The following is an 11768-nucleotide window of genomic DNA, read 5'->3' on the forward strand; positions in this document are numbered from 1 at the left end:
CCCCCCCCCCCCGTGTAGACCAGGCACAAGGGTATAAAAGGGAGGAGTGGTCCCAACTGTCCTTCAGAAGATACAGGCAGGGAGTGTGACTATGTAGAAGCAACACCTTTGAAGAACTACAGTAACTTGTAAGTACTTTCTCTTTCTTCCTTTGGGTGCCTCTGGTCTTAAAGTCTATGAGTTTGTGAGTCAGGGAGGAGACAGAACACGGTCTCTTTCCGTATGTTCACTGGGCCCAACCACCAACTTAGCTCTCCTAGGACTTGGGGCAAGACTGTGACCTTTTTTGTCCACAGAGTATCTGGCTAAGGTGTACACAAACCTCAGCCACAGTTGTAAGGGCTGAAGGTTAAATCTGGCAAATGGTATCACATACCTACATGCCAAAACATGGCATAAAAGACACACATGTATGCACGGGTGTACAAGGTGCATGTGTGGCCCCAATGGCCACTGCTACTCAAAAATTTCCAGTCTTGTGCACATGAAGTGCATGTATACATATAGCAGAATCCACAGTAACACCAATGTGCAAAAAAACTCATGATTCCCTCTGGATATCACCCTTACTGACAAGTTCCAAAGGCTTTTCTTCAGTAGTGAAACTTCTGGGGAGAGCCCACTTATAAGGTGCGTCCTTCACCTATAAGCAGAAGGCATGGCAACCATGTCATCTTTCTTTCAAAAGCCATTGAGCCAGGGGAGTTGCCTTCATTTTCTCTGCCTTCTGAGGGAGTGAGCTTATTTAGCAGCTCCTATCTTCAGATTGGCAGCAGGACATGCATAGACCTGTAAGAGTTAGGTTTGTCTTGTTGCAGCCCAGCAGGAATAAAGTTATGGAAAATGGAAGGTTTAAGCCCCCAAACACTAGATTAGTACCAATCTTTCCTACCGGTGAGCAACTACTACTAAAGAGGGACAATATCCAAAACATACCAACTTATTTTGGAAGTTTCAAGTTTATTATTTAACTTCTGGTAAGAGGAATGTACGGTAAAACAAAATACATAAAAATGAAACCTAAATCTCAATTGAACTGATAGATTGTAGTCCATAAACCATTCTGCTAATTGGTAAAAATCAATTTAACTGAATAATGACATAAAATGTTATGAAGAGTGACCTTAAAACCTAGCAGAGGCAATAAAATGGTATACTGTTTTATCACTTTGGACTGTGGCACAGATATTTACCTTCGCAGCTTTTGTTTTTTTCTAAAATTAATAATAAATGCACCAAAAATACTTTACAGGAAAGCTCAGGAGAGATTAAAATGTTTACTGTACCTCAATCGGTTGGTGTAGGTATCCACACATGTCTTCATTTTAGCCAATAAAGTGCCAACAGAAGCTTGAGATTCCAACTGCTCTTCCTCCTCTTCTCCATTTTCCCCAGACAGAGGCAGCAACAGCGGCACCATAGAGGTGCAGGAGGCAATAGCACGGAGCAACTCTAGCAGAGCTCTGTAGAGAGGAACATGCCTGGCCATATCCAAAACTACAAGAGAGAAAACAAATATTTTATAAAATCACCAAAAGGTAAAAACAATATACCTTCCAATCAGACCTCAAATGGCTGAAAACAATAGTCTGATTTTTCCCCTTATCCTCTCATTTAATGAGAGTCAACCTTTTAGATGTGTCACAGTGCAAACGAGCAGAAAGTAGGGAAAAAACCTCAAAGTAACACACAGGGCCAAAAACAGTAGACAAAGCTAAACCCCAATACAGAGACTGAAAAAAGGAGCAAAGTGAACAGGAAAAAATCCTAACTTAACTATGTTTTAAAATTACCCCAACATTAGACTTCACTTACTAGTATATTTTACCAAAGCTGGCATTGTATATGATGTAAATTTTAGTGCATGCATGTATTATAAAAGCAATTGTAGGTAGAAATAAATATTTCATTAAAAATCAAGGACTTCCAAATAATTCAAATATATGCAGACACTTTAAAAAGATCTCTCCCCTCATATTTGTTTTTCTTTTCCACTCATGAGTTCAAATATCTAATGAATGTCATTTCTCAACTGAATTTCATATCATTATAGAAATCCTCAAAATGTAGCAATACTCAGATACTTTACACAGCTGCTTCCTCTGTCCCTAGGACATACTATTTTTAACAGCACTGCAGAGGAAAACTATTGCTCTAGTTCAGAGTATTCACAAATGAATGAGTTTATGATAAAATACATTTCTGCTTTCTCCAGCAAAAATATCAACTGACAACTCGCATTAGTAAAAGGTTGAACCATACAGGAGCACTTTAATGTTTCATTTAGCACATCTTACCCTTGGAGATAAGGCATACTACAAGTTTTCATTTCTCATTACCAGTCCCTTAACTCTAAATAGGAGAAGATGAGACAACTAACATCCATCCAATACCATAGAATTGTAAGTCTGAAAGGGACCCCAAGTGATTATCTAGTCTATCTCAGAGGCAGGATTAAATATACCTAGACGATCCCTGAGAGGTATTTAACTTCTTCTTTAAAACTTCCAAGGATGGTGTCATATTTTGGGGTGCAATCCAGAACAGAGAGAGGTGGGAGTGCTTTCTGAAAACCAAGCCTTGGTCTCAAAATGGGCCCCCAGAATTGGAGACACACACAATCACTAGTCAGTTATGAAACTCGTGGTCTTCACACTTGATTTTAGATATCTGTACACAAATGCAAGGAGTTTGAGGAATAAACAGGAAGAACTGGAAGTATTAGTATACTGTACAGGGGGGAAAAGGGAGGTGGTGTTGCCTCATATATTAAAAATGTATACACTTGGATTGGAGGTTGAGATGGAAATAGGAGACAGACTTGTTGAAAGTCTCTGGGTAAGGATAAAAGGGGTAAAAAACAAGGGTGATGTCATGATACTACATGGTCTACTACAGACCCCCTAACCAGGAAGAAGAAGTGGATGAGGCTTTCTTTAAACAACTAACAAAATCATCCAAAGCACAGGACTTGGTGATGGGGGACTTCAACTACCCAGACATCTGTTGGGAAAGTAACACAGCAGGGCACAGATTATCCAACAAGTGGAATGTATTGGAGACAATTTTTTATTTCAGAAGGTGGAGAAAGCTACTAGGGGAGAGGCTGTTCTAGATTTGCTTTTGACAAATAGGGAGGAACTGTTTGAGAATTTGAAAGTGGAAGACAGCTTGGGTGAAAGTGATCGTGAAATGGTAGAGTTCATGATTCTAAGGAACGGTAGGAAGGAGAACAGCAAAATAAAGAGTGGATTTCAACAAGGCAGACTTTCCTAGAATACTCAACTCAGGGAGTTGGTAGGTAAGATCGCCTGGGAAGTAAGTCTAAGGGGAAAAACAATTGAAGACAGTTGGCAGTTTTTCAAACAGACATTATTAAGGGCACAAGAGCAAACTATCCCACTGCGTAGGAAAGATAGGAAGTATGGCAAAAGACCACGCTGGCTTAACCAGGAGATCTTCAGTGATCTAAAAATCAAAAAAGAGAGTCCTACAAAAAGTGGAAACGAGGTCAAATTACAAAGGATGAATATAAACAAATAACACAAGTATGTAGGGATAAAATTAGGAAAGCCAAGGCACAAAACGAGATCAAACTAGCTAGAGACATAAAGGGTAACAAGAAAACATTCTACAAATACATTAGAAGTAAGAGGAAGACCAAGGACAGGGTAGGACTATTACTCAATGGGGGGAGGGGAAGGGGGAAGAAATAACAGAAAATGTGGAAATGGCAGAGGTGCTTAATGACTTTTGTTTCGGTTGTCACCAAGAAGGTTGGTGGTGATTGAACATCTAACATAGTGAATGCCAGTGAAAATGAGGTAGGATCAGAGGCTAAAATACAAATATAACAAATTAAAAATTACTTAGACAAGTTAGATGTCTTCAAGTCACCAGGGCCTGATGAAATGCATCCTAGAATACTCAAGGAGCTGACTGAGGAGATATCTGAGCCATTAGCGATCTTTCAAAAGTCATGGAAGATGGGAGAGATTCCAGAAGACTGGAAAAGGGCAAATATAGTGCCAATCTATAAAAAGGGAAATAAGGACAACCCAGGAAGTTACAGATGAGTCAGCTTAACTTCTGTACCCGGAAAGATAATGGAGCAAATAATTAAGCAATCAATTTGCAAACATCTAGAAGATAACGTGATAAATAACAGTCAGTTACTGTCTCGCATGACCTTCTCATAAAAAACTAGGGAAATACAACCTAGATGGAGCTACTATAAGGTGGTGCAAAACTTGTTGGAAAACCATTCCCAGAGAGTAGTTATCAGTGGTTAACAGTCATGCTTGAAGGGCATAATGAATGGGGTCCCACAGGGATCAGTTCTGGGTCCGGTTCTGTTCAATATCTTCATCAATGATTTAGATAATGGCATAGAGAGTACACTTATAAAGTCTGCGGACGATACCAAGCTGGAAGGGGTTGCAAATGCTTTGGAAGATAGAATTAAAATTCAAAATGATCTGGACAAACTGGAGAAATGGTTTGAAGTAAATAGGATGAAATTCAATAAGGACAAATGCAAAGTACTCCACTTAGGAAGGAACAATCAGTTGCACACACAGAAAATGGGAAATGACTGACTAGGAAGGAGTACTGCGGAAAGGGATCTGGGGGTCATAGTGGACCACAAGCTAAATATGAGTCAATAGTGTAACACTGTTGCAAAAAAACAAAAGCAAACATCATTCTGGGATGTATAAGCAGGAGTGTTGTAAGCAAGACACAAGAAGTAATTCTTCCACTCTCCTCCCCACTGATTAGGCCTCACCTGGAGTATTGTGTCCAGTTCTGGGAGCCACATTTCAGGAAAGATGTGGACAAACTGGAGAAAGTCCAGAGAAGAGCAACAAAAATGATTAAAGGTCTAGAAAACATGACCTATGACGGAAAATTGAAAAAATTGAGTTTGTTTAGTCTGGAAAAGAGAAGACTGAGAGGGGACATGATACCAGTTTTCAAGTACATAAAAGGTTGTTATAAGGAGGAGGGAGAAGAATTATTCTTCTTAACCTCTGAGGATAGGACAAGAAGCAATAGGCTTAAATTGCAGCAAGGGAGGTTTGGGTTGGACATTAGGAAAAACTTCCTGTCAGGGTGGTTAAGCAATGGAATAAACTGCCTAGGGAGGTTCTGGAATCTCCACCATTGGAGATTTTTAAAAGCAGGTTAGACAAACACTTGTCAGGGATGGTCCAGATAATACTTAACCCTGCCATGAGTGCAGGGGACTGGACTAGATGACCCCCCGAGGTTCCCTCCACTCCTATGATTCTATGTCTCCACCCTTACTTCTTGGGGTAAGGTTCAAGAAACTGCAGTTCAAGGGGTGACTAAACTATAAAAGTAAGGGGCAAAAGCAACCCAAGTTCTCTCCCCCTAGCCATTTCTCTCTTCCACAAGACGACGAAAGAAACAGCCTATGGACTTTAGGAGTAGATCCTGACTTGAAATGCTCCCAGCAACAGAGCTGACCACATGTGGTAAGAATTTCACCTTAAACCAAGTCTGGTTTGTTAAGTTTAGAACGTGTTTTGTCTTTATTTTTCTTGAGACCATTTCTGACTTTAATGCCTTATATTTGTACTCACTTAAACCTATCTCCTTGTAGTTAAACTTGTTGTATTCTTTAATTAAAACAAATCCAGTGTTGTGAATTATTTGGGTAACTGCATTTAAGGCAGTCCATTGCATGTCAATCCCCTTAGAGGGGAAACGGACTAATATATCTGGACTGTCCAGGAAAGGAGGAAAGGGCTGGACAGCACAGAATACTCATTTTTGGGGGGCAATCTGGGACTGGAAGTGTATTGGGATTACTCTGCAAGTAGTAATCAAGACCGCTGGAAGTAACCAAGGCTGGTGGGGGACAGAGTGGCCAGACCAGGGCTGTGACTATATAAAGACACTCAAGGGTGTAACCTGCATCCTGTCTGGCTATTTGTAAGGAGCGCAGGTTGGGACCTACAGCAGCAAACCATTCCACGCTGCTGAGAAAAGAGAAAAACACCCGGATGGTTAAAAAATTCAGGCTCTCTTGGACTGAAGGAGGGAGTTCCAAAACCAAGGACTCCTCATACAATGCCCAGCTAGCAGCTTCCTTTTATTTATATGGAGGGAGCCAATTTCAACTGTGGCAGTTTAACAGAGAGATATGATCTCCCACATAACCAAATTACTTTGTTTCCAGACTATACTATATTTTCTAATACAGACTTTAAATTTTCAAAAAGCCAAAAGAAACTATAATTATCACTCTAAGTCCTTTGAATGCCTGCTTGTTTTCTTCTCTGCTGCATGGCTGTCATGGATAGGAGGTTTAACTTCTGGGTGATTGCACTGTGTAGATCATTGTGCCATACCATCTTTCACAGGATAGCACTTTCCATTTCAAAAAGACTTAAATGATTGCTATGTTGCTTTGTGGTTTCCTCTATGAAATAAGTGCTATTCCAAGTTAGGTTCATTAAGTTTAGTATTAATCTTAATATTTTAATAATCTAGTCTTAGTATTGATCATGGAAGATTGTGTAGGGTATGACAAATGATTTATTTTACCTCATATGTTGCTATATTTTTCTTTAGAACAGAGAGCTAGTCTGGAGTAAGTATCCTAATTGGTTTTGTTGATTAGAGTGTTTGTCTTGTTTTTATCCAGAGTTTTTTTATCTTGTACAGGTCATAACCCTGAATATACAAGTATCTATTTATCAAGTGAGCTAGTTAAAAATAAATATAGTTTTGTGCCAAGAGCTCAGGTTCAATGTTACATCTCTCAGAAAAATTAGTTCAAATATTTGCACTGGCTTTATACCTGAGTCAGCTGTTATATAGGACAGAAAATTAGGCAAACCCCTCTCATTTTGTCACTAGAAAAACTAGTTTCCCTCTGTTGATACTTACACCTTGTTAACTGTTTGAAATGGGCCACCTTGATTACATTGGCCTCATTAGCACTACCAAAGTGATTTTTCCTCCCTTGGTATTCACCCCTTCTTGTCAACTGTTGAGAATAGGCCACTTCCACCTTAATTGAATTGGCTCGTTAGCACTGACCCCCCACTTGGTAAGGCAACTCCCATCTTTTCATGTGCTGTGTATTTATACCTGCCTACTGTATTTTCCACTCCATGCATCTGATGAAGTGGGTTTTAGCCCACGAAAGCTTATGCCCAAATAAATTTGTTAGTCTCTAAGGTGCCACAAGGACTCCTCATTGTTTTTGCTCTCTCATTCTGTTAGTATAGCTCCATCCATAACCATTACAGAACATCTCTATTTGGCCCCAGGAAACATACTTCATACTGAATTCACATTAATGAATACAAATAGTCCAGTTACGTCCATACAGTAGGAAGTAACTATTAGAAAGCCTTAGGTTATTTTACCTATCTATAAGCATCTTGCATCACAAATGAAAACAATCAGATTATGCATTAAGGCCTATATCCATCAACAACACAAATTTAAGTTTAGTTTAAAGTTCAGCAAAGCATGCTTAACCTTAAGCACGTGATCAAGTGCTTTGCAGAACAGGACCCTAAATAATTCTGTTAAAAATCAGCTACATCCATGTAGCCTCTGGATTTTAATAGCAAAATTTGTTATGCCATTGTCAGAAGTGGTTTACTTTCAACTTTGTTAGCTCACTGAACACTTAGGATGAAATCCTCACCCTATTAAAGTCAATTGGAGTTTTAATGAGAGCCAGGAGTTGCCCCTTAAAATGCAAGTTTCACAGGCTGCAAGATAAAATGTGACCAACAGTCTTTTGCTTTTTCACAAATTCTATAGCTACTGCATGACTTCCAAGTATGAAATTCTGTGGATATTCTTATATAATATGTTTTTAAAATTTAATAATATGGAAGAATGGGGAACAGCGATAAAATTACCAGAAAACATTTTCTACACCATTCCTTTATTTACACCATAAATATACACATACATACATGACAGATTCCCATTAAAAATATATACAGTTGGACATATGACTACTCTCTATTTAGGGACCTTTATTTTACCACCATTCTTAAGTACAAAGGGACAACAAAATATATATTTGATGTTGAACTATTACTGAATCATCTTTTGAGTTTGTCAAGCGTTTAAAATGCATAAATCTAAGGGCAACACTCAGAAAAAGCCAGCAGTCTTGATGCACACAGAAGTGTTCAGAGAAATTACTACAGGACCATGGATGAAAAAATTAAGGTAATAATTGTCAATGCTATGATAAGTGGAATGAGTCATCAATTGTGTACTGGAGAGCACACCCTGAACTTCCAAAAACTTTTCCTTGTTTCACCACAGGAGGCACTAAAAATGTTTTACTATTGAGGTAAAAACAGTTCACAGGCCAATGCATTTTCTGAGACTTAATTTTGAAACCCACCTAAAAAGTGGTCTAGTATGATGAAAGATAAGTTTCTCTACAAAGGGTCAAACAGAAACAAATGTGTTTACATATTTCATACAAATGAGAACTACAACTTGAGGGATAATACTGCCTCTCAATTATGTTGGAGCGCTCTTTCTGAGGTGAATATTTTAAAGGTATGTCAAGGGCACCTCAAGCACATGGATAGGTGCATGTACACACATGCAAATAATTAAACAAACACAAAGCATTCCTTTTAAGAAAATGAAAACGGCATACTGAAAGTATCTACCTTAATAGGGAATGATACTAATGTTATTCATTATCCAGAATTGTTGGTTATTAACCAGGTAGTCAAAACCTGAAATTAAATAATTACAAATGTCTGCACAAGTGAGCGGTCTCCAGTTGTTTTAACACTACTGCAATAAGTCCAAGCCTTCATGCAACGTGTGTTATTTATTTATACAAACAGCATGATTATTACTTTTACTGACATTTGGCGCTCTCTAAAGTGTGTCGCATTTTAGAAAGAGAAAAAACGTATAATCTTTAATAATATATAACAAACAACTGACGTCACATCTGCTGAGAATGAAAGGCATAGCTGGTAGATAAATATACCATAATTCTTGGAAACGGTTACCATAACTGCAGTGGCATAATGTCTCAGTCTTTTTTCACATCTGTACAATATAAACTTTGAGCTTTTATCCTGAATCAACAATATTCAAAGTGTTTTTATTCCACTGCTGAAATATTAGCAATTAAAAAAAATTCTGATAGGAAGATTACTGTCAGCAGAGACTCTTTATAGACCACGAGTTTCAGAACTGACTAGTGATTGTCTCTCTCTCTCCAATTCTGGGGGCCCATTTTGAGACCAAGACTTGATTTTTAGAAAGCACTAAGCATCCACGCTGAAAATTTGGCCCTTTTAAAGTGGTCTAAAGCAGAACAATCAAAAATTAATGCACCCAAAATCACAAGTCACTTTTAAAAATTTGGATCCTGGTTAACAGTCCCTGGATACCAAGAGTTGATTAAAAAATTGGATACTCTGCATAATTTAGAACTCATTTATGGACTTGCAACACACCTAATTTGCATTTTTCTAAGTAGATCCAAAACAACGCATATATGATAGTAACAAATTCAAAGACCTGTGAAAAATATATTAATGGCAAGCAGTTTCTTAGAATAAAAACATCACTTTCAATGATATAAAGGAATAATACGACCCAAGCTCAATAATCTAATGATTCTTTTGATTTCCTTTAATATTCTAAGATACTCAAACCAAGAACAGACAGGCCTAATGGCCCACTAAATAGATAATACTGAGCAGCACTAAATTATTTTTCTTATTTTTCCAAATCATTTAACATTCTGAGTGCAGCTTAATTGGATAAGGATGGTAATACAGGACTTATATTTTACTTTTCAGTGGTAATGTATTTTAAAAATACTGCACATAGAGTGCATATGCAAACAATTTAAAAGACAAACAACAAATATGCTGCAGTAATACCAATTCCAAAATATTCACATCTAAACACAAGTTAAGAAGAAAATGTCAAGAGAAAGGATGGAATATTAAATCTGAAACGATGTTGCAAGACCCCAAGGAAAGCTCTATCTTGCAAACCTTGAGGTACACAGAAGGGAGCCTCTCTCCTGCGAACTTTAGAAGCTGTGCAGCTGTTTCATTATGACATATGCAGTAAGCCAATGGTTTCTTGCAGAGCCCTTGCAATGTTCACTAAGCTCCGTCACAAAAAGTCTGTTTACATACCATTTTTGTACCAATTTAACTAGATTTTTAACATGACATAGTTAAATCAGTGTAACACACTAGTATGGAGGCAGCTGTACTAATACAGGGAGAACTGCTATACTAAATCAGACCCATACCAACTAGTCCAATATCTTGTCGATGGCGGTGGCTAATCACAACGACTTCAGAAGAAGCTTCAAGAAATCCTGCAGGAGGCATTTATGGAGTAAACAGCCCACAATTCCCCGAAAATTAACAAACTGGCTTATGTACTAACTCATGACATTTAAATAACTTCTGAAACTTTGTTTAAAAAAAAATCTTTTATATCAACTCTGGGTTTTCTTATTATCCATAAGTGTCCAATCTTTATCTGAATCCTGCTAATCTCTTGACCCCAATGATATCTTGTGGCAATGAATTTCACAGGCTAATTGTGCATTATGTGAAAAAACATTTCCTTTTATCAGTTTTAAATTTGCCACATCTCAATTTTAATTCTCCTTGCTTTTGTATAACAAAGGGTGAACAGAAGTTAGAAAGTTTTTCCTAATATGTAACCTAAATCTCCCTTGCTGCAGCTTAAGACCATTACTTCTTGTCCTATCTTTAGTGGACATAAGGAACAGAGTCCCCTTTATAACAGCACTTAACACATTCTAAGACTTTTATCAAGTCCCTCCACCCCATGCCAAGTCATCTTTTCTCAAGACTAAATATGCCCAGTTCCCTCCCACCCCAATCTTTTCTCATAGGTCAGGTTTGCTAACCCTTTAATAATTTTTGTTGCTTTCCTCTGGATTCTCTCCAATTTGTCCACACCTTTCTTGAAGTGTGGTGCCCAGAAATGGATACAGTACTCCAACTGAGGCCTCTCCAATGCCAAGTAGACCGCAACAGTTACCTCTCATGTCTTACATACAACACTGCTGTTAATACACTCCAGAATTATATTACCCTTGTCTTGCAACTGCATCGGTGTATATTCATTCAATTTGCAATCCACTATAACCCCCAGATCCTCTTCAAGCAGTACTACCATCTATACCATCTAAACAGTTATTCCCCATTTTGTTGTGCATTTGATTTTTTTCCTTTTTAAGTGAAGTACTTTGCTCATCTATATTGAATTTCCTCTGGCTGATTTCAGACCAGTTTTCCAGTTTATCAAGTTTTAATTCTAAACCTGTCCTCCAAAGTGTTTGGAAACCCTCCCAAGTTTGGTGTCATCCCCAAATTTTGTAAGCACTGTCTCCACTCCATTATCCAAGTTATTAATGAAAATATTGAATAGTACTGGATCCAGGACAAATCTGTGTGACCCCTCCAGATACATCCTTCCAATCTGACAGAAAACTATTGATAACTACTCTCTGAGTACAGTCTTTCAACTAGTTGTGCACCCATTGCTCAGTAATTTTATCAAGTTGTTCACTAACTTTTTTTTACATCTTGTCTTAAATTCTGGGAAGGACTATGTTTTTGTTTGTGTATGTACAATAGGCAGCACAATAGCCCTCCACCCCCATACTGACTGGGGCCTTTTGAGGCTACCATAAAACAATCTTCAACTGACCACAGAAAAACCAATACACA

The 11768-nt window shown here is 38.1% G+C and overlaps 1 protein-coding gene across 1 annotated transcript in view; it reads right to left on the reverse strand.

Annotated features, from left to right (window-relative positions):
• Window positions 1-11768, reverse strand: part of BIRC6 (baculoviral IAP repeat containing 6) — a 330062-nt gene that overhangs the window by 46033 nt on the left and 272261 nt on the right. Inside the window, 1 exon segment of the mRNA XM_024194786.2 lies at window positions 1287-1497. Coding sequence (XP_024050554.2) covers window positions 1287-1497 — 211 coding nt within the window.

Source organism: Terrapene carolina, unplaced genomic scaffold (assembly GCF_002925995.2).
Source record: "Terrapene carolina triunguis isolate 2854851 unplaced genomic scaffold, T_m_triunguis-2.0 Scaffold85, whole genome shotgun sequence".
NCBI classification, from domain to species: domain Eukaryota; kingdom Metazoa; phylum Chordata; order Testudines; family Emydidae; genus Terrapene; species Terrapene triunguis.